This window comes from Mustelus asterias, chromosome 13 (assembly GCF_964213995.1).
Source record: "Mustelus asterias chromosome 13, sMusAst1.hap1.1, whole genome shotgun sequence".
In the NCBI taxonomy this organism is placed as follows: Eukaryota; Metazoa; Chordata; class Chondrichthyes; order Carcharhiniformes; family Triakidae; genus Mustelus; species Mustelus asterias.
In genome coordinates, this window is record NC_135813.1 from 22,701,467 (window position 1) to 22,724,312 (window position 22,846).

Below are 22,846 nucleotides of genomic sequence, written 5' to 3' on the forward strand. Positions count from 1 at the left end.
TAAGACTTGTATCTTATCATGATTAAGTATTATTCAATTGTTAAAGGGTAAGCTAATTCATTCATTATAGTTAAACTGTGCTATTAAATAAAGTTTGTTTTGATAAAAGCTTTCCAATTTGTCAGTAAATTCACACCTGGATTGAAACATCTTATCCTTACACTAATGCCAAAATTGAAAATTGTTGGGGTCTAGTCTGGCTTCGTAATATACCTTATGGTTTCTGATCTGGTACCCCAAGATTAGTCCTTGCTGGAATGGTGGGACCATTTTCAGATCTGGAACCCAATCTCTTCCTGAGCAGGTTTTGTTGAGCCTCTATCCCAGAGCAACTGCATTAGCGTCTCACCTCCAGGTTCCCTGAATATTAAGGAGGGCAGGTGGGGTGGTAGGTTCATTCAAAGGAAGATTTTTTTATTAAAGGAACTATGTCATAGTTTCCAAGGGCTTATTGGTACTTGGATTTTTGAAGTTTCAGCATCTGCAGGAATGGAGATGAAACCTGGGAAGGCGACCCTCTAGATGGGTCACCTAGAGGTTCTACTGTGGGATCACAGGAGAGGATTGGGGGCAGTGAATTGAGCTCTCCCAAGGGCAAGAGGACAACTTCTCCAACTAAACAGGCATGGATGAAAGTGGACAAGAAAGTCAGCAGAGTCCCTCCAATCTGGAGACAGTGCAACAAGAGGAGGTGTGACACACGAATGGCATAATACTTTTAGATGACAATCTCCACACGTTGACTTGCCAGGCATTCTTCTGCACAGCACTTCTTAGGTCAATGCAATTTGCAGCTCCACACTTTCCTCTCTGCAGGCACCGCACATCTCTATCTGAACTGCCAACACACCCTCAACCTATTGTTCTCACACATCCACGCCTCATAGTGGGAAAGAAGAAATCTAGGACTAAAAATGCTGATAATTGACTCAATTGCTATCGGTCCAGACCGACTGCTGGACTCGAAACAGACACATTTTACCTCGCCAAAGTACACACAGTCCCACATGGTAACTAACTCGGGTATAGGACAGTTACTTCAGACAGAGCCACTTGTGCTGGTGCAGTCAAAAAATGGACAACGTCCATAACAACACAAAATAACACTTTTGTTGCACAAAATGAGTCCAAACACGCACATACCAATGAAAGGAAACCACTTGCATCAGTGTCACATAATAACAAGACTTGTCAGATCGCTGATATTGGGGGAAAATAAAAGTTGGCAAAGTCCAGGTGATGGACGCTCGGGGATGTTTTGGCGTCCACGCCGCGCGCGCGATGCACTCTGGAAGTTGTAGTTGTCACTGTGACGTTTCCTGACCGGAACAAGGGGAGCGGGAGGCGGAGCTGGACTACAACTCCCGGCAGGCGCTGCGACCCCGCAGGCAGGCGCTCTCCCTCTCCGCCCGGTGACCATGTCGTTCCCCGGCTTGGCGTGAAGGGTGAGGAGGAAAACACTGGGCTTGTTTCTACCGCTCGTTTGAAGCGAACGGGCTGCGCAGCCAGCAACCATGGGGTCCAGGATCAGGTGAGTTCATTTCTCTTTCCCTCACTGGCGTTGCTAGATTTTGTGGCGTTGTGTGTGTGTGTGTGCGCGTTTCTCCAGCCTGTTGAGTAGCGCTAGGCCGCGGCATTCCTGGAGCTTGCCTGCTTGGGTCCACCAGCGCCCAGTTCACTCACAAGGCAAGGTATCTCCAAGCCCCAGCCGCCAGTCTCTTCAGTACAGTTGGGGTTTCAGTGTGCTGATGTTTACAAAGAGTGAGGTCCAGTATGATGTTAATTCAGGCTCTCTCCATATTTGCAAGGGAAAACGTAAGCTGGTGACACCTGGCTCATGATGCCTATGGACCCTGTTAGATGAGGTGTCAGCTTCTCCCAGGCATCTGTCACTCTCTCGTCTTCCGTTTCATTTAATATACACGAGTCCTAATAATCTCGTATGTTTACATGGAAGTAAATTTCATCATGATTCTTGCATCCCAATTAACCTTTAACACCAGCAAAGACACAGCTACTGAGTGCATATGATCCTGATCATATATTGGTGAAGCTACGATGTTAAAGGGATTAAATCTCAAAGATGACATGATTTAGGAGAATGGTGGACATCAGAGAAATTGTTCCACATGCTATGGCCAGTGATTGAAGTTCAACATTATGTTTTCACTCATTTTGTTGGAGAGGACGATTTTGGTGGTCTGGATCAGAATCTTCCTCCCACGATGAATATTCAAACAAGCAACTTATGCCTTGTAAAACTTTTTATGGTGTAACTGTTGCTGAAAAAATCTACAGTCTTTTTGGAGTTCTATATTTCCTTTAAACATTTTAATGAATGAACCATGATGATTTCAAAGAAAAGTGTGATAGGGTGGGACTTCATGTGATTACCAAATCAATATGTAAATATGCTGCACAGGGTCACCCATCATTCATAGTTAATGTTTAAAGTTTGTTTGGTTACTTAATATGGTATAAAATGGTTGTGGTTTTTATTTATATAAAAAGACTACGGATACAGGTATACGTCCCAATTGATTGCAAGTTAATATAGTTATGGCTTAAAATGGTGTCTTTGGCAGTGAGAGTTGTGCATCAAAAATTTGGCATCAGAAAGTCAAAATTGGATTCCTGCTTCACTCTTATGATGTATTGGGCATAAAAATCTATTTCATGTACGATACCTTATTCTTAATTTGAGAAGCCTAAATGAAAGGCTAAAGCCTTGTTTCAGAATATCACTACATTTAAAAGTAAAATGAGGTAAATTAGGAATTATGGTTCAGTGACATGCAACTTGGGTTTTCAAAGTTGTAGGAAGACCGATGGAGGGGAGATGTTTGGTTCATAAGATGTATTAATTCATGGGGTATGGGCTTTGGTGGCGAGGCTGGCATTTACTGCCCAATCGTTATGACCTTGAGAATGGTGGTGGTAGGCTACCTTCTTGAACATCTGCAGTTTGTATGGTCAAGGTACACCCAAAGTGCTATTAGGTGAAGAGAAAAGTCCCCTTGTTTTTTTTGTGTCTGGCTTGTTCATTTAAATGTGGGGTAATTTTAATTTGTTTTTCTCTGGTTGTGCATAGGTGGGATCTTGAAAAGAGACAACTTGTGCGATATGCCTTCCAAGTTTGGTAGCTATGTGTAAAGGCAGTTTACATGAACATTGGTTGAGAATTCCAGGATTTTGTCTGTGTTGAGTGTTGTTGGACTTGCAAACAAGTGAATAGTGTTCCATTACACACCTGATTTGTGTCTTTTAGCTGGCCCTTGGGGGTCAGAAGGTATGTTACTCACCATTGAATTCACAGCCTCAGACCTCTTGTAGCCACAGTATTCATGTGACTAGTCCAGTTAGATTTGTGGTCCTTGGTGAGCCGCAGAATACTAATGATTGGGGGATTCAGTTATAGTAATGTACTGAATATCAAAGTCTAGATTTTCTTTTGTTGGAGCTGGCCTTTGTCTGCACTTGTGTGACAGTTTGCATTACTTATGATTTGTCAGTCCAGGTCTTGCTGCATGTGGACATGGACTACTTTAGTTTCAGATGAGTTGTGATGGAATTAAACCCCGTGCAATCATCAGCGCGTAATACCAGTTTTGAACTTCTGATGAAGAAAAGAACAATGATGAGGAAGTTGAAGATGGTTAAACTTAGGTCATTGTCCTGAGGAGCTCAGGCAGTGATATCCTGGGGCCGAGATGATTGACTTCCAACAGCTATCTTCCTTTCTACGACATATTCCAGCCAGTGGAAATATTGTAAAGGAATGTTGAAACCTTTTCCAACACAGTGGTGAAAGGCAGATGAAGATCATGTAAGACCGTTGTTATGGGGTAAAAGAGAATAAAGGCTGAAAAGAAAAAGAGAACACCTGTAAAAGCTTTTTCTGAAGAAGAATGTAGGAGTGGCATTGGAAAAACCTCTTGTAATCTGTTACTAATGCTATCTTCCATTACTAATAAAGGAGTTTGTGGGCGCTTCTCTGATATTCCCGTAGAGTTAACCCTTGTGAGACCCCACATCCAACATGGACACTTGCCATTTTGGGTAGTATGAGAAACAAGTTGGCAATGAAATCTCTCAGAATTACTCCAGCTAAGATTATTTGATGATTAGCTGTGTCACACAAACAAGAAAAGGTCCCAGATTTAATTCAATCATGGAATCATAGAACAAAATATTTGGCCCATTGAGCCAATGCTAGCTCTCTTAAAGATACATTCATTTAGTCCCACCCATCTCCTTTTTCTCTATATATCCCTGCAATGTTTTAAAAGTACTTTTTGATTTGTTTTTGAAGATTATTATACAATCTGTATCAGCCAGTCTATCATGCGGTCCATTTCAGATCCTGATCACTCATTGTGTGGTTTTGTAGCCATTTGTTTTTTGCCAATCTTAAATCTGTGCCCTCTGGTTTTTAATCCTCTGTCATTGTAATTACTTTCTCTTTATTTACTCTATATAAACCTTTATGATTTTGAACTCCTCTGTTAGATCTTCTCTTAGCATTGTTCTCCGTAGAGCAGAGAAGGCTATCTGTGCAAATTTAGTTGCTCTCAATTGTAGCAAACACATTACATTTTGTCTTGGGGACTTAACACATTGAGGGGGGAAACAGGAAAGAATAAGTAATGGCATTTAATTACATTTAGTTGGCAAAAAATGTTGTTGACATGTTTTGTGAAAAAGAATCTCAAGAAGTATTGGTTTTGTGATATAGAACCTGCAGTTTTACCACATTATTCTTGATGAATTTTTCGGTAATTCACTGTCATGTGTGAGTTGTATTTATAATTAATGGTTCAAAGGGGGAGCTACAGGGTGCAACTTTAAAACAATAATTTAGGCTAACAGCTAATTATCTGTAATTTAAGCGACAATTAAATGTTAATCCTTCTGCAAAATGCTGTCTTTAATTCTTTGGCTACAGCAAAGCTTCATTAAACTGCAACCAATCACTTGTTATGTCTTTGCTCAGAAATATTTTTTTTCTGCAAGTACACATTTATTATTCAAGTGACATTTGTTATTGATATGATCTAGAAGTAAATTTCTAGAGATGTGCAAGGCGGCACTAGTAATGAAAGTTGATGCATGTTCAGACAGGGAGAAGTACAGCATGGAATTGCAAAGAATTTACAACATGCCAGTAGGCCATTCAGTCTAACAGCTTATGTTTATCCTCTACGCAAACCTCCTCCCACCCACTTTCATCTAACCCTAAGACTTGCGTTATACTATTGTTTTTGGAATGTATTCTTTTCTTTGTACAATGTTTAGCTTAATGTTTCAGACAAGCTTTACTTGCAGGTACTAACTCAATACTGGCACAAAGTACAGCTTTGCACGATTAGATCAGTATTTAAAAATATAGGATGTGGTTCAACTTGATTTTGTTTTTATATTTTTGAGGGGATTATCTATATTCATTGGGCTTCACTCTGTCACCTCTTCGTGACAAGTGATAGTTACTGTTGCAAGTAGTGTCTTCGAGAAGGGCTATCATTGACTACAGACCATGATGTGCAGCAGCAAATGGAGCTGAAGGTGTTCTTATAGCGCATCTAAATTTATACTTTATGCTTATTTTATTATGACCGGATCTGCTGGTGGAGCAGCTAAAAATTCTAAACAGTATGCACAGACCAAAAAACATTTGATTTAGGGGTAACCATGTCTTGTTCAGTCAAAGGTAAAGTATTTACAAGTTAAAGTAATCCAAGTAAGTTAACAGGTACATAATGCAAAAAACCTGTGTTATGGATCATGATCCTGAGCAAGAATTCATTTCAAAAGTGGTTATTATTGACTTAATACTGATTTTGTTTTTTTTATTAACTTCATTTGCCTATCGCTGGTTGCATTGAGGATGTGGTTGTGAGCTGCCTTGAAGTACTGAAGTTTGTGTGGTGAGGTTACTCCCACAATACTGTTTGATAGGGAGTTCCAGGATTTTGACCCAGTGACACTGAAAGAACGTTGATATATCTCAAGGTCAGGGTGGTTTGTAATTTGACAGGGAGCTTGGGAGGTAGTAGTGGTTCCATGCACTTGCTGCCCTTGCTTTACATGGTGGATTTGAGAGGTGCTGTAGAGGAAGCCTTGGCAAGTTTTCCTAATTTTCCCTGACTCATTCTTCAGGTACTGATTCAAATTTCGGCATGCTTCCATGGAAGTTAGCATCTTTGTGGCATGTTGTCTAAGTGATCGTTTACAGTGAGTGATAGAGGGAGTGTGGGGCACTAGTGAGAGGCATGACTATTGAAGTCTAACGTCACCAATTTCCATACAAGAATTTCCATCAAGACTCACTTGATAGTGATTAGAAGCAGGGACCTTTGTTGCTTTTGTTCTATGTTTCACATTTCAAAAATATTGAAGTTAATTGGCATGCATAACTACCACATTTACACCATAGTCCTGAAACTGGAATACATTAATCTGTCTGGCTCTTTGCATATTTATTTACTGAGCTAGAGTCAAAATTGGCCAATTAATAGTTGTAGTGATGTGTAATATTCAACCAGGATCCAAAATTCTGGCATGGTATGTTAATACTAAAATAATGCAAACAACAAGGTTAGTGCAATGTACCAATACATTGTCTGTGGTAATTAATGCTTGTTTAACCTTTTTATTTTTCCAAGGAAAATTAAACTCTCCTCAGAGTTCATGTTTATCTTGTGAAGATCAGGAAAATCCTAAATTTGATTCACTGTCAAGGGCAGCACTTGGCTTAGGGAAAAGCAAATTAAGCTGCGATTCCTACATCCAATCAATGCCTGTATCTGGACAACATTGAGGGCAGAATTGTGCTTGGCAGTCATGCCAACTCAATGGGGAAAGAACCTACTAACATTCATTGTCAGGGCTCATTGTACTTGAGTGAGATAATTGATGCCAACTCTAGCCACAAGTCAAACCTTCAGGAGAGGAGAAAACTAACAATGAGAGAGGAAAAAAATCTTAAGCCTAATTCCTCAGTGATAGCTGAGATTATATTTCACTGCTGTCTGTTGCTTTAATACTCTTCTATAAATTTTGTAGTTGAATGACCACATTGAAAATCCTCTTGTTCTAGATTGTATAATTTTTTGTGGTTACTTGCTAACAAATTTGTTTAGTTTTATTATTTATTAGTGTCACAAGTAGGCTTACATTAACACTGCAATGAAATTGCTGTGAAAATCCCCTAGTCACCACACTCCGGCGCCTGTTCAGGTACACTGAGGGAGAATTTGTCATAGCCGATGCACCTAACCAGCACGTCTTTCGAACTGTGGGAGGAAACCGGAGCACCCAGAGGAAACCATGCAGAGACGGGGAGAATGTGCGGACTCCGCACAGACAGTGACCAAGCCGGGAATCGAGCCCAGATCCCTGGCACTGTGCAGCAGTACCACTATGCCGCCCCAAATTCCAGCAATCTCATGTCTATCCTGAAAATTATGGTCTTTAATTCAACATGTTTGTGTTCCTGAATAATTTAAGGCAATACGGTGATTAAGTTAGTCCAATGGCTGTAAACATGATGGTGGTGCTGTTAAGAACCTGGGCATTTTTAGATGCAGAGATCGTCAATGACTTCCTCTGCCTCTTTGTAAAGTTCAGCTGAAAAACTTTATGTACAAAGTGCTAAACAAATGTCAATGATTTTGGCTGATGTCTCATTGCTGATGAACCATTGAAATATTTCAAATAATTTCAACGTTTGCAAGATCAATTTTTTATTGAGCACAAATGTATTTTGCTTGTTAACTTATTTTCTTAAAACTTGGAACTCATTTATGATTTTTGCATCTTGCGTTGGAATATTAAAATGAAATGAATCATAGAATATCTTCAGTGCAGAAGGAGGCTATTCAGCCCATCGAGCCTGCACCGACAACAATCCCACCCAGCTCCTATCCCTGCAACCCCACATATTTACCTTACTAATTCCCCCGACATTCCCCTCACGCTAAGGGGCAATTTAGCATGGCTAATCAACCTAACCCGCACATTTTTGGACTGTGGGAGGAAACCGGAGCTCCTGGAGGAAACCCACGCAGACATGGGGAGAATGTGCACATTCCAAACAGACAGTCACCCAAGGCTGGAACTGAACCTGGGTCCCTGGTGCTGTGAGACAGCAGTGCTAACCACTGTGCCGTATTAAGAATTTTCAGATAAGAGCATTATTAATGTAATTCCTTAAGTTCTTTTATGAATCTGATGGATTCCTTATTTAATAAGGATTTGGAATTTTGGGAAAAGTCTCCCTTTTTTTGGAGCTGAATTTTACTGTGCTTGATTGTACCTTAAAATATCTGACTCTGCTTGCTTATGACTATAAAACTCTGCACTCAGCATGTGGTGCTAATTTCTTCTCAGACTCAGCAAAAGTTTGAAAACTGCTACAGGACTTCTGATTGAGAGCTTCCACCCTCAAATAGTTCATAACACAATTGAAGGAACGTTGGATAAAACTTCTCAGTGCAGGAATGGGACCTTGAGTATCGTGTTTTGAGAGAGCCGTTGGGTGTAATGTTATACTGAAGGCTGCAGGATTTTGGGGCAATTTTGAGTTGCTGTTATTTATCTGAGAGATTTACAATAACAACTCAGCCTTGATTTCTGTCTGACTAATGCTCACAATTTTTTTTTGATCAGGGAAAATCCAGAGAAGGTATTTGAAGTGTATGCTGAAGTTACACGTCTTGAGTCCAGCGGTTCAGGTACAGTGTCTTATCTTTTGTGACTATCCAGTTGCATCTTACTTAAGTAGTTGAAGTTGCACCCTGTGGCAAGTGGTTGGAGGTTTGAACCTCAGCAGGGATCAGGTGAATTTGCAACATTTAATGTCTAATATTTGTCAGATGCCAATGTCACAATCAAGATGTCAACATCACAATTGAGAGGCCTGATATTTTTAAAAAGAAAACAATTCCCTGAAGCTGTTCCTCACTTATTCTCTTTCCAGTTATCTCGTTGGTTATATATTGTGTTCACAATACTGGAACAATTTCAGCGTGGGTCATCATTATCTCTGAACCATTCATGTTATTGTACAGCTGCTGATTTGGCTGAAATTATGTTGTTGTTAATACCCAGACACCTGAAATGACCTTGTCATTTGAGCATGATGAATCTGAATGGTTTCCGCAGTTGTGAAAGACATGTTAACGGAAGAAATTAAATGTCAAGATGCGAGTTGTATAAGATTCTGGTATGCATTGTACAAAACTTTTCTTGGTAATTAACTGCAGATTATTTCCAATTAAAGCCACAGTAATGACATTCTAATCATTTTTTTGTTGTGTGAATGTCAGAGCATGCCATCAGTTTGAGTCTGTAAAGACTTGCGTAAAAATAAATAGCCGATCATGTGCAAAACAGAAACCATGTACTGAACATTATAAATATTAGTAAATACCAAGAGTGATTAAAAGAGAACAGTGAAATGTAATATTGGTGCTTCTTTTGATGACTACAAGTCACTTAGATTTTAGACTGCGTTTTAGTTATGTTACTAATCTGTGACTTGTTTCTCCAAGTAAGACCCAAGTTATACTGCAGACTACACCCCCTTCCCTTCCTACTAAGAGAGAATTGTGCAGATGTTTAAGCTCTTGCTCAGAGCTTTACACTTATGACAGCTATTTTTAATGTTAGCAGAAAGCTGCTGGCAGCTTATCACATTAGACATTTTGCATTGAGTCTTTTTAATGTTTTCAACAGGATTTAGTGGAATGCTTGTGCAGTTTTTCTTACTAGTTTGATTCCTGACTGGACTTTTCTCAACCTACTATGAAGACAAATGGTGTGACACACTGCTTGACCTTGTGCACAAAACCTCATTCCCAGGTTATACTGCCACTTTCAAATTGTTGCATATTAAAGTGTTTCACTTCAATGTGTATTTATGACTACATCCTTGCTCTTGGGGTTTATGATATCATTTAAGCCACTTGATTAAATAATAACATGCATGTAACCACTGACAAAAAATTGCTACTTGAATATATGATGATGCTTGGTTAAGAATGAATAACACTGGAATAATTTATTCAAGGAGTTCAAATGTGAATGTCACCTGGACGACAGGATTTAATTGCTGCCTACAGAGTTTCATTAGCCCCAATAAATAATGTATAACAAGTACAGTAATAGGCTGTATTACTATTTGCTATAATGCAGTAGTAGTAATGGAAAATGATTTAACAAATATGACCATTAAAATAGCAAAGACGTTTAATTGAATTATCCATTATGTCTTCAATCACTGTCGGATAATGACATGATTCACAAGAGAGTCTAATAAAGTAAATATTTTGCATGCAGTATGATATCAAATGAAGACATAGGCTCATGTTAGACTTTACTCCCACACAGTATTTGAGCACGGTTGAGAAACATCCATCATTAACTACTGATAAACGGTGGGTAGCATTAGCTCATTATACTTGGTCACATATTTTTACATTGGTTGAATTTCATCATCATCTTGGCCTCTTGGGGTGGGGGGTATTTGCTTGTAGGGTGTTCTGTGTTTCTTTGCCATTTGTGAGTTACTTACTTTAGATTTACGTCATGAATTTAGCAACTGTAACAAAGAAGTTAGAACTGATATTGTTTGCCAGCCTTTGACATGCACACTTATTTACCTAGACGTTGAGAAATAGACATATATGCCGTAGGTTTTGTTTTTAATGTCTGCATATGGCCAGACAATCAATATCAAGACTTTGATAAATTGCACACTCCAGGACTTATGTTGCAATATGGCATAACTCCTAACTTAGCAACATTTGTGATCAATGTGGCATTCTGTGTCCAATGTTTCCAAATGCATTTTTACTTGAGTTTAGATTTCAGCTGAATAATCAGTTGTGCCTTTTTCAGATTTTAGAAGATTAATATTGTAGAATGTTTTTATCAGGCATATAAAATCTTCTGTTGTATAACATGAAATGTTAATGGGCTTTCTGATTCCTGCAGAAAAATTATTTTTCATTTTGTTTGAGGACTGCCAAAATTGAACCCTGTGGTTTTGCACAGCTTCCCTCATACTTTATGGCATTCATGCCAATACTATTGATTTTCAGGAAGTTGTTAGATATGGATGTTTATAAAAACATTGTGTGGTTTATTTGATAACTCAAGCATGCAAATCTAATGTGATTAAATGATCTATTAATTACTGTATATTGACTTCAATTTGTTGGAACATGGAGCTACTGTGCCTCTGTTATGCATGATATAGTTTGTACTGTGTTTGAAGAAATCCATTTGTAAAAACTGGTAGAAAGCAAGACAAAGACTTCCTGTAAAATCCCCTTCTGGTTGAGAGGGTGGCAGTTGGGATGTTGTTGGCATCTGTTGGTGACGCTGGAGCTAGTGCCGAGGGTGATTTTCTACTCCCTGTTAATACCTTCACTACTGACACGAAGGAAGTCAAGATCATGGACAGTAACACGTAGTTTTGGGCTACTATCTTGCATCACCAAGTAGAGTGTAATGCTTTCTCTCTCTCTATTTAGTAAACAGTGCTCGGCTACGGGGCAAAGCTTGATTCATTTTTAAGATAATTGTATTTTTGATAATCTTAATCCCTTAAGGATGTTGAATCACAAAAAGTATCTTTGTCCACATATTCCAAACGCAGCATACAATTTCATCTGTTTTTCCTCAAATGCATGATTTTGAAAAACTGCTTAAGGGTGACACAAAACACTACAATAGCTGGATTTGTTCTGAATTATGCATCAATAAACATTTTTATGCCTTGATTTCCTGCTGTTACAGGCATGCATAATCTGAGTATCCCAGTTCTTGCACATTTTTGAAGCACTAAATTGCTTCAGAATTTAGTGAGCTTTAAGATCCTCAAACAGTTTTTACTGATTTTATTCCAGCGTTGGCAAATAAATTGTTGTTGTGTGATTAGTCATAAACTTGGCTTCTGATTACACCACACCCTCAAAAGTATTTTAGCCTAAGGGATACAGATAGTAGAAGGGTGTTTCTAACTCTCTCATAGTGGCATATTTTTTTCTAAACTGTCTTATCAACTCTGGTCACTGACAGAAGAATGCAAACACAAGTCATTATTTTAACCTTGGCGTCTGTTGTTTAGTGAGCAGAGGGAAGAAACTTGGAGAGAAAGTAGATTTGTCCTGTAATTCCTAGTGCTAGTCCAATGCACTCATTGGCAGAAGCCAGGGAACATGTCCTTTGCATGCTATCTTGGTCAGGAATAATGTGGTGGAAAGGGAGCTAAGTGCAGATAACTAAACAACATTTTGTGCTATTAGATGATACTGTTGATCAGCAGCATTTATATAGTGCCTTAAATGTAATTAATCCTAAATACTTTAGGAATTACATCAGATAACAATTTGACAAGAAATGAGCTATTAGGACAGGTGATTAAAGACTGAGTCAAAAAGATAGTTTAACATAATGTCTCAAAGGAACAGTGAAAGGATTAGGAAAGAAATTCTATAGGTTAAGGCCTAGGTGGCAGAAGTTATGACTGGGTGAAGGAAGTGGGGTTACAGAAGAGGGCAGAATTGGAGGAATGCATTGTTCTCAGAATCTTAGAGATCTGTTACAGAAATGAAGAAGGAGGAGAGCCACAGTGGAGTAACTTGAACGCGAGGGTGAGAATTTTAAAATTGAGATGTTGGTCACCCAGGACCAGTGGGAATGGAAGAATGGGTTTTGGGTGAGTTAAAGAAAGAACATGCACAAATTTGCATATATGTAGTTGGGGTACAGAGAGCAGAGCTCAAACTTATGGAGTATGGAGATGGAAGCCGAGCCAGGAGAGCATTGAAATAGTAAAATCTAGAATGAATGAGAGCATGGATGAGGCTTTCAGTGGCAGATGGGATGAACCAACTCATTTTCGGTATGTCATAAGTAGCATAAAAGAACATGGATAGAGGGTATAGTGTGTGAATGATCTTAATGAGCTGTGGACTACCAAATTGAGTACAATGATCAGATCAACCAAATGTGGCTATTTCACTGAAATTACAGAAACACTGAGCAGTGAATATGCAATCAACAGCGAATGTTGATAATTGTCATAATAGAATTCTACCAATGTCCAGAGGAGAAAAATGAAATATGGTTGCCGATGGTGATTGACAGTATACCTGGAAATGGGATTTATATCAGAATGATTAATAATGAGAGAGAGTATCCTGGCCATCTTCAATGAAAGTCCCTTGAATGATTCCAGAATTCCATTATTGTCTCCTGAACTTGTTTCAGACAGCGACATGTTTGGTGTGTGAAACTAATACTGAGCATGCCTTTTATCTGTTTGTTTCTATGTCCTCTCATTTTGACAGAAAAAGTTGCATTCATATAACAGCTTTCATGACCACAGGATGTTCCAAAGTGTTTTACTGCCAATTGGGTACTTTTGAAGTATAATCACTTTTATCAAGTGGGAAACATGGTTGGCAAATTGTACACCAAGTTTCCACAAATAGCTGTCTGATACTGACCAGATGAACTGCTTTAGAGATGCTTGTAGAGAGATAAGTATTGGCCAGTATACTAGGTGCCATTTGTTTGAAGAAGTACCATGGGATTTTTATGTCTATCTGAGGGTGCATGTGGGGCTTTGGTTTAACATCTCATCTGAAGGATGATGTCTCCCGTAATGCCCCACTCCCTCAGTATTGTACTAAAGTGTCGGCCTTGTTTTTGTGCTCAAGTCCTGGAGTGGGATTTGATTCCACAATCTTCTGGCCCAGAGGGGAGTGTGCTCTTGATGGAACCACAGCATAGTTATAGTTGTGTTTTAACTAAAAATAGCACTCCTGAATTAAGTTTCCTATTCTCCCTACTGTCTTCAGTACCTTCTTTAAATCTCAGTCATTTGATTTCTCTTCAGAATAAATTTATTATTTCTAAGCTTGTGCTGTTATGGATCAGCTTCTTGACCTTTCTGTACAATGTCTTCAGCACTTGGATATTTTCTCAGAACAGAACATAGTACTCGAGAGTAGTTTGGTCAGAGCTCTGCACAGTTTTAGCATGATGGCAACTGCTTTTTTTGATTTCACAATGGAGCCTAGCAAATGTTAGCTTTGTTAACATACCTAGTCATTGCAGAGTAGGAGGAATTGTGTCTCTTACAGCTGTCTTTCAAGCTGTCCTTTGTATAATAACAAAGAACAATACAGCACAGGAATAGGCCCTTCGGTCCTCCAAGCCTGTGCCGATCACGTTTACTGATCTAAATCAACCGCTTATATCCCTCTATTCCCCGCTTCATATGCCTATCACGATAAGTCTTAAATATGGCTAACGTAACTGCCTCAACCACCTCACTTGGCCGTGCATTCCAGGCCCCCACCACCTTCTGTAAAAAAAAAACAAAAATTTCCCCCACACATCTCCACTGAACCATTTCCCTCTTATCTTGAACTAGTGCCCCCTTGTAATTGTCATTTCTGCCCTGTGAAAATAGCTTCCAACTGTTCGCCCTATCTATATATACCTCTCATAATTTTATAAATTTCTATCAAGTCGCCTCCGTCTTTCCAGGGAGAACAATCATAGTTTGTTCAATCTCTCCTCATAGCTAATACTAGGCAACATCCTGGTAAACCTTTTCTGCATTCTGTCCAAAGCCTCCACGTCTTTCTGGTAGTGTAGTGATCAGAATTGGACACAGTATTTCAAATGTGGCCTAACTAATGTTTTATACAACTGTAACATAATTTGTCAACTTTTATACTCGATGCCCCGTCCAATGAAGGCAAGCATGCCATATGCTTTCTTCACCACCTTTTCACCTGTGCTACCACTTTTAAGGATCTGTGAACCTGTACTCTCAGATCTCTCCCTGTGTCTATGCTCCTGATTGTTCTGCCATTTATTTTATAGTTCCCACCTGAATTGGATCTACTAAAATGCATCACCTCACGTTTGTCCGGATTAAATTTCATCTGCTGTTTCTCCGCCCAATTTTCCAGTTTATCAATATCCTGCTGTATTCTCTGACAATCTTCATCACTATCCGCAATTCCACCAATCTTGGTATCATCTGCAAACTTGCTAATCAGACCAGCTATGTTTTCTTCCAAATCATTTATATATATATACAAACAGCAGCGGTCCTAGCACTGATCTCTGCGGAACACTACTAGTTATAGACCTCCATTCAGAAAAACACCTTTCCACCGCTACCCTCTGTTTTCTATGGCCAAGATGTGGAGATGCCGGCGTTGGATTGGGGTAAACACAGTAAGAAGTCTCACAACACCAGGTTAAAGTCCAACAGGTTTATTTGGTAGCACAAGCCACTAGCTTTCGGAGCACTGCCCCTTCATCAGGTGAGTCTCCACAAGCTAGTGGCTTGCGCTACCAAATAAACCTGTTGGACTTTAACCTGGTGTTGTGAGACTTCTTTCTATGGCCAAGCCAGTCCTGAATCCATCTAGCTAGTTCACCCCTGATCCTGTGAGATTTAATCTTTTGCACCAGCCTGCCATGAGGGACCTTGTCAAATGTCTTACTGAAGTCCATGTAGACAACATCCACAGCCCTTCCCTCATCAATCATTTGTGTCACCTCCTCAAAAAAACTCTTAAATTAGTGAGACATGACCTCCCACATAGAAAACCATGCTGTCTGTCGCTAACAAGACTATTCAGTTTCAAAGGTATATAGATCCTATTCCTAAGAATCTTCTCCAACAGTTTCACTATCTCTGACGTCAAGCTCACTGGCCTATAATTACCTTGGTTATCCTTGTTACCCTTCTTAAATAATGGGGCAATATTGGCTATCCTCCAATCCTCTGGTACCTCACCAGTGGCCAATGAAGAAACAAAGATTTCTGTTAGAGGCCCAGCAATTTCATCTCTTGTCTCCCTCAGTAATCTGGGATAGATGCCATCTGGCCCTGGGGATTTGTCTACCTTAATGCTTTTTAATTCACCGAACACTTCCTCCCTCGTAATGATGACTTGTTCTAAAGGGTTTACACACTCCTCCAAAACACCGTCAATTGACGTGTCCCTTTCTTTTGTGAATATCAATGCAAAGTACTCATTAAGGATCTCACCCACTTCCTTTGGTTCTACACATAATTTCCCTCCTTTGTCCTTGGGTGGACCAACTCTTTCTCTAGCTACCCTTTTGTTCCTAATATATGTATAAATGCCATGGGATTCTCCTTAATCCTGTCTGCCAAGGACATTTCGTGGTCCCTTCTTGTCCTCCTAACTCCCTGCTTGAGCTCTTTTCTATTTTCGCTGTATAATTCAAATGCTTCATGTTTTTAATTGCCTAGACCTCATGTACACATCCTTTTTTTTTTTGACTAGACTCACAATTTCCCTGGTCATCCACTGTGCTTGAATCCTGCCTTTCATATCCTTCCTTTTCATAGACACATGCCTGTCCTGCACTCCGATCAACTGCTCCTTAAAAGACTCCCACATGCCAAAAGTGGATTTACCCTCAAACATGCATACAGCATGCTTGCCTTCATTGGCAAGTCATATTGCAGCTTTATAGAACCTTAGTTAGGCCGCACTTGGAATATAGTGTTCAATTCTGGTTGCCACACTACCAGAATGATGTGGAGGCTTTGGAGAGGGTACAGAAAAGATTTACTAGGATGTGGCCTGGTATGGAGGGCATTAGCTATGAGGAGAGGTTGGAGAAACTTGGTTTGTTCTCACTGGAATGACAGAGGTTGAGGAGCGACCTGATAGAAGTCAATAAGATTATGAGAGGCATGGACAGAGTGGATAGTCGGAAGCTTTTTCCAGGGTGAAAGAGTCAATTACTAGGGGGCACAGGTTTAAGGTGCGAGGGGCAAGGTTTAAAGGAGATGTACGAGGCAGATTGTTTACACAGAGTAGTGGGTGCCTGGAACTCGTTGCCGGGGGAGGTAGTGGAAGCGGATACGGTAGTGACTTTTAAGGGGCATCTTGACAAGTACATGAATAGGATGGGAATAGAGGGATATGGTCCCCGAAAGGTTTTAGTTAAGTCAGACAGCATGGTTGGTGCAAGCTTGGAGGGCCGAAGGGCCTGTTCCTGTGCTGTAATTTCCTTTGTTCTTTGATAGTGGTCTACAAAATTATGAGAGGCATAGACAGGGTGGATAGTCAGAGGTTTTTTCCCAAGGTGCAAGTGTCAATTACTGGGGTGGCACAGGTTCAAGGTGAGAGGGGGAAAGTTTAAGGGAGATTTGCAGGGGATGTTTTCCATGTGGAGAGTGGTGGGTGCCTGGAACACGCTGCCAGAGGAGTTGGTGGAAGCAGACACATTAGCAACATTTAAGAGGCATCTGGATGGGTACGTGAATAGGGAGACAATAGAGGGATACAGATCGCAAAAGAGCAGAAGGGGCGGCACGGTAGCACAGTGGTTAGCATTGCTGCTTCACAGCTCCAGCGACCTGGGTTCGATTCCCGGCTTGGGTCACTGTCTGTGTGGAGTTTACACATTCTCCTCGTGTCTGCGTGGGTTTCCTCCAGGTGCTCTGGTTTCCTCCCACAGCCCAAAGATGTGCGGGTTAGGTTGATTGGCCATGCTAAAATTGACCCTTAGTGTCCTGGGATGCGTAGATTGGAGGGATTAGTGGGTAAAATATGTAGGGATATGGGGGTAGGGCCTGGGTGGGATTGTGGTCGGTGCAGACTCGATGGGCCGAATGGCCTCTTTCTGTACTGTAGGGTTTCTATGATTCTGTGAAGGTTTTTTTAGTTTAGTTAGGACATTATTGACACAGGCTTGGAGGGCCGAAGGGCCTGTTCCTGCGCTGTACTGTTCTTTGTTCTAGTACTTAAGTACAAAATTTCTAGTTATTCTTTCACCAATGACTTTACAACGTAAGTTTTGATTCTGTTTAAAACCACATATAACTATCCGTGCATGAAAACAGACCGAGGATAGAAATGCAAATTTTGTCAAGAATCTCCAGGCCTTGACTTGTTTATAGTCATAAATTATAGAAGTATAATTGGAAATCACTTTCTCCTGAGTTGGAAATGTGGGTTTATATTATATTTGGTGGGCTCAATATTATTTGAGGATTAAACATAATATTTTCTTGTAACCTGCGTGTTATAATTTCAGCATCTATCATAAAAGAGCAACTTTCTAACTACCAGTCTTGTTCCATGACAAAGTCCTTGCTTAGAAGTCAAGTTTTGTAGCAACATTATAAATGCTGCTTTTTTCAGTCTGAGTATGGTGCATGTCCGTTGAACTGTTATCATTCTCTTTGTCTATAGAATCAACGCTGATGTTTTCTTTTGATTCATCTAACAGCTTTTCTAAAACTCCTTCGTTCAAATCTAGTGAATCTTCACAATCTTAAACACTTCTACCAGGTAACCCTCAGTTCTCCTTTTTCTGTAGAGAAGAGCCCTAGACTGTCCACTCTTTTCTGATATGTATGATGGATTCTCCCATTGATTCAGATCAGTGATCAGACAAGGAGACCAGTTACTCACTGTCTAGGCTGGTGTCATATGTGATGCGTAACTAAATATTGATTTGCAGATCCAATTGCAGACAAGTCACTATTAGAAGGAAGGGTGCAGGCTCGAGCTTTGTAGTGTGCCTGATGTGTATTACTTCTCAGTCCTGGTATCATTCTAGTAAATCTTTCTTGCACATTCTCCAGTACCTCATTCATTTTATTATATGGAGGCCAGAGCTGTTCACATTACAGTCAAGTGTGGTCTAACCATGGATTCATACAAGTCTATCAGAAGTTCTCTGTTTTTCAGTTCTGTTCATTTAGCAATGAATTCCACACTCTGTTTTTCTTGATGGCTTTGTTAAACCTACGTTACTACCTTTGGTGATCTATGTATTTGTACTTCAGATCCCCCTGTTCCTTGATCCCATTTAGACACTTGTTTTCCAAGGAGTACATAGTCTCCTAATTCTTCCTACAAAAATGTGCCACCTTGCACTTTGCTGTAATGAAAGGAATTTAAGAAAGTTTATTACGTCTTTGGATATTTTGGCAGTACGCACGCATGCATGAACACACACACACCATTTATGTATACAGTGAGTAACAGTGATCCCAGCACAGGTAATTGTGAAACTTGCCTTTTGCCAGTTGAAGCACTCTATTTACAAAGCATTCCACACTTCGGGAACAAATCAATTGCTTGTAAGCAAGCTTTGGCACAAGAGCTTTGCCTTCACTCAGCGCTAAATTCAATGCAGAAGTTGTTACATTTAGAAAGATAATGTTCGGAACATTATCAACTCCTGTAATGAATGAGCATTTTTTTTGTGCAAAATATATACAAAATTAGACATGGTAATAATTAGAAAATACATTTTCAAAATTCAAATGAATGACTTATGTGACTTGCACCATTTGGAATGTGCTGAAAGACATGGGTGGAAGTTTCCCAAAAAGATTGAAGTATCAGAACAGTGAGAAAACAGGACTGTTCCACACCGGTATCTCAGGTGCTCTCCGCATTGCAATCTTTTGACACTCAGTGCAATGAAAGAGCTTCCATGCGCAATCACGCCGTCATGGAGACTCCAGGCACGTGACTTGCTCAAAATGGCCACAGCTGTGCACCACTGACGAGAGGGAGCTGCATTTAAACACTAACGATGCACCTGCAGCCAGGAAGATGGCACTGCATCACGGTTTACGGAGGAGAGTTGGGAGACTACTGGACACCGCAGAGGAGAGGAGGGCCATCTTCTTCCCTGAGACAGTTGGCGATCCAAGGTTCGGGCCTGGGCAGCAGTGGCAGCTGCAGTGATGCGGTGGACCAGCGGCCAGTGCAGATAGAAAATGAACAAACTCATTCGGGCAGCAAGGGTGAGTGCCCCTTTCATCCTGGCATCAGTCCTACCTGTCGTGCCTGGAATGTCCATGTTGATCCATGCGCTGACACCTCCCAGCACCCGACCCCCTAGCACTTTCCTCCAACCCCCATCTTAACCCCTGCCTGCTGAGGCACAATGCCAACATACATCACCATATTGCACCCACCCCAAAATCCCCAACACTCCGTGTCTTTCCAGCCATTAGATTTTTAGTCCCCCCTCCTGTCCCCGCAGGAAACGATGGTCCATAACAGGAGAGAGCAGGAGAAAACTGGTGGTGGGTCCCCCGAGCTGTGTCTCCTGACTCCCTTTTGAGGAGCGTGCCATGGAGCTGTCAGGGGAGGCCGAGGAGAGAGCCGTGACCGGCAGCCAGGTCAGCGTGCGTCACTGAATTGAGGAGCCACAAAACCTTTATTCATATGACCTTTCTCAAGTAAGTTGCAATTTACCCAGAAACCTGTCCCTCCCATGCATTGAACCATGTGTCCTCTTTTTTGCAGTTTGTGACCCAATTGGGGTTGGGCCATCAGGCCTCCCCCCTGCGACCCCTGTCAATACCCCGGAGAGAAGGTCTGAGGAAACCTCAGAGGAAAGCCCCGAAGAAACCTCTGAGGAAAACACCTACCAGTCGACACGGGCATCACATGCAACATCCACCAGTGTAGACACGTCACCTCGGTGGGAATGTTTGTGGTGAAGCTTCTGGGGCACTTTTGAGTGAACACCACACAGCTGTAGATGCACATTGGGTGGAGGCGAGAACATCTGAGGCAGGCGGGGGTGTCCTGAAGCCAAGGAGACAACTGGCCCCCAGCCAGATGCTGAGCCACTGGGATCAGTTCTCCCGACGCTGCTGAAGAGGCAGAGACATAGCTGGGGATTGCAGGAGGGGCTGTCAGCAACATTCCAGCAACAGCAAGGCTGTTTGGAGGAGTCCCACAGCTTTAAAGTGCAGGAGGTGGTGCCGGCATTGCGTGGCACCCAGGCCAGCCCTGCAGAGGTGCGACTGTAGTGGAAAGCCTGCGGCATCAGATGGTCGCCATCAGTGGCAGGGTCTAAGGCATGACCGAGTCTGAGGACTATGGGTGAGGCCTCAGGAGCATGCTCGAAACACAGTGGTCCATGGCTTCCAGCTTTGTGAGCCTGGCCCTGTCATGGGGGGCCTTGAGAGGTTGGCCTAGTCTCAGATGTCTATCGCTGAGGGGTTCCAGAGCTCGGTCCAGATTCAGAGAGGCATCGCTGAGGTCTTGCACACCATGGTGCTGACGCAGTTGGGCCTCCAGGACTGGCAGCGCCAGGTGACACAAAGACCTCTGGAGTTCACTCCAGCTGCCCCTCCATCCCATGGAGTGCCCTGGGGGCAATGAGCACCCTGAGGGAGGAGGAAACACTGGAGCCCAGGCTTGGGCCTTCCACCTTTGAGACCCTGGCTCTCCCCAACCCTTCCTGACACTGGTGCATCTAATGGGCAGCGGCTGAGCAGAATGGCACGGCTCCATCCGTTACACCTGAAAGTTGCCCAGGGCCCTCCAGGGATGCCTGCCATGGGTATCACGGGCTGGGGGGGGAACACAGCTGACTGCCTCCACCTCTGATGTACATCTAGATGAATGTTAAATTGTAGGGTCACCAAGAGGGCACAAGTGAAGGCATGCACTAGTTAAGGTCTTGGTAATTGTCAATTTACAAATTCACAAATAAATATTATTTCACCCCACAGCTGTGACTAATCTGTCTGTGACATTAAAAGGGGCCGGGAAGTTAGCAAACTGTTTCCCATTGGGCATGAATCAGATTTTTAGCATCGTATGCCATTTTCTCAGCTTGCCACGCTGATCACCAGCCATGGCAAGGTGGTAAGATCACATCCATAGATTTTTTTAACTTGGGCTTCACGTGTTTTGTCCAGATATGAAGGTTACATTTTGTAATTTCAAATTACTTGGGATAATTTGTTAAAGAAGTGGCCTCCGAAAGCAAATGGTATGCGTCTTTGGCGTCTCTGTGGTGAGTTTTGATTGATCTCGCTACTAACCATACATGCTAGCCAAACAACATTTTATTTAATGTAACTTCAACATCTGTCAGATAAATTGTTGAGCAGTGCTTATTTTTGGTAGCTGTAGCATTATCTATTATTTATTCCCAATGCTAGGAGGTGGACCTATGGGAAGAAAAAGAGAAGGAAGGGGCTAGGGGGAAGGAAGGCCCTTCAATAAAGTACAGATATCCAGAAAGGATTTTGTAAGATACACAAGCCACTGCAGGTTATTGTGGACAGACAATGGCAGTAATTGAACTTTGTTTCAAGTAACTAGGTTATGGTTAAATGATGCATTTTAGTTTAGCCAGAATCTAGTTTTTCTTCCTTTTGGGTTAATCTATCTGTTGACAATGAAGAAATACATTGTCTTTAAATTTATTTTCTTTGTTGTACCATTTATTTACCATTTATTTAACAATATATCCACTGTATTTTGTACTTCTGCAAAATTTGTAAGGGGCAATTGTAAAGAGTTTTGTAAGGAATCTAGTAGATTCACCTATGAGATAGTGGGAATTGCATTTTAATGATTAACTTTTTTTATCCCTTTTGTTTGTAATCAAGAAGCCAAAATTACCTTTGGATTCAAAAACTGTTTTGGTTAACTTCTTTGGGAGCTTATTAAATATGTTTGAATGTCTGCAGAGAGAAATATATTTGTTATCATTATTCAGTGTACATCTTATTTATTTTCACACTGGCATGATTTAAAAAAAAATATTTTTATGCGGTGTTGTCAATTATATATTTAAATATATGAAGTCCAGCTGAAAATCTCTTTAAAAAAGAATTAACAGGTTCATGAAGTTCAGGAGTTGTTTTGAAACTTCCACCGTAACGAGTTCCAAGTTTTGTTCACATTGGTTTTTCTCCGTTTTGTTTGGTACTTTTCACACTATGAAGTGTGAGGTTAGAAATGTAATTTACTGCTTGATACTTTATTTTCAT

General features: G+C 41.0%; 1 protein-coding gene across 10 annotated transcripts in view; it reads left to right on the forward strand.

The window, feature by feature from the left end:
• Positions 1-1,381: 1,381 nt before the first annotated feature.
• dennd1a (DENN/MADD domain containing 1A) overlaps positions 1,382-22,846 on the forward strand; it is a 532,879-nt gene continuing 511,414 nt past the window's right edge. For all 10 annotated transcript variants that reach the window (XM_078226515.1, XM_078226519.1, XM_078226517.1 and 7 more), the window contains exons 1-2: positions 1,382-1,531; positions 8,668-8,732. In XM_078226515.1, coding sequence (XP_078082641.1) covers positions 1,515-1,531; positions 8,668-8,732 — 82 coding nt within the window. In that variant the 5' untranslated portion in view covers positions 1,382-1,514. The remainder of the gene's footprint in view (positions 1,532-8,667; positions 8,733-22,846) is intronic.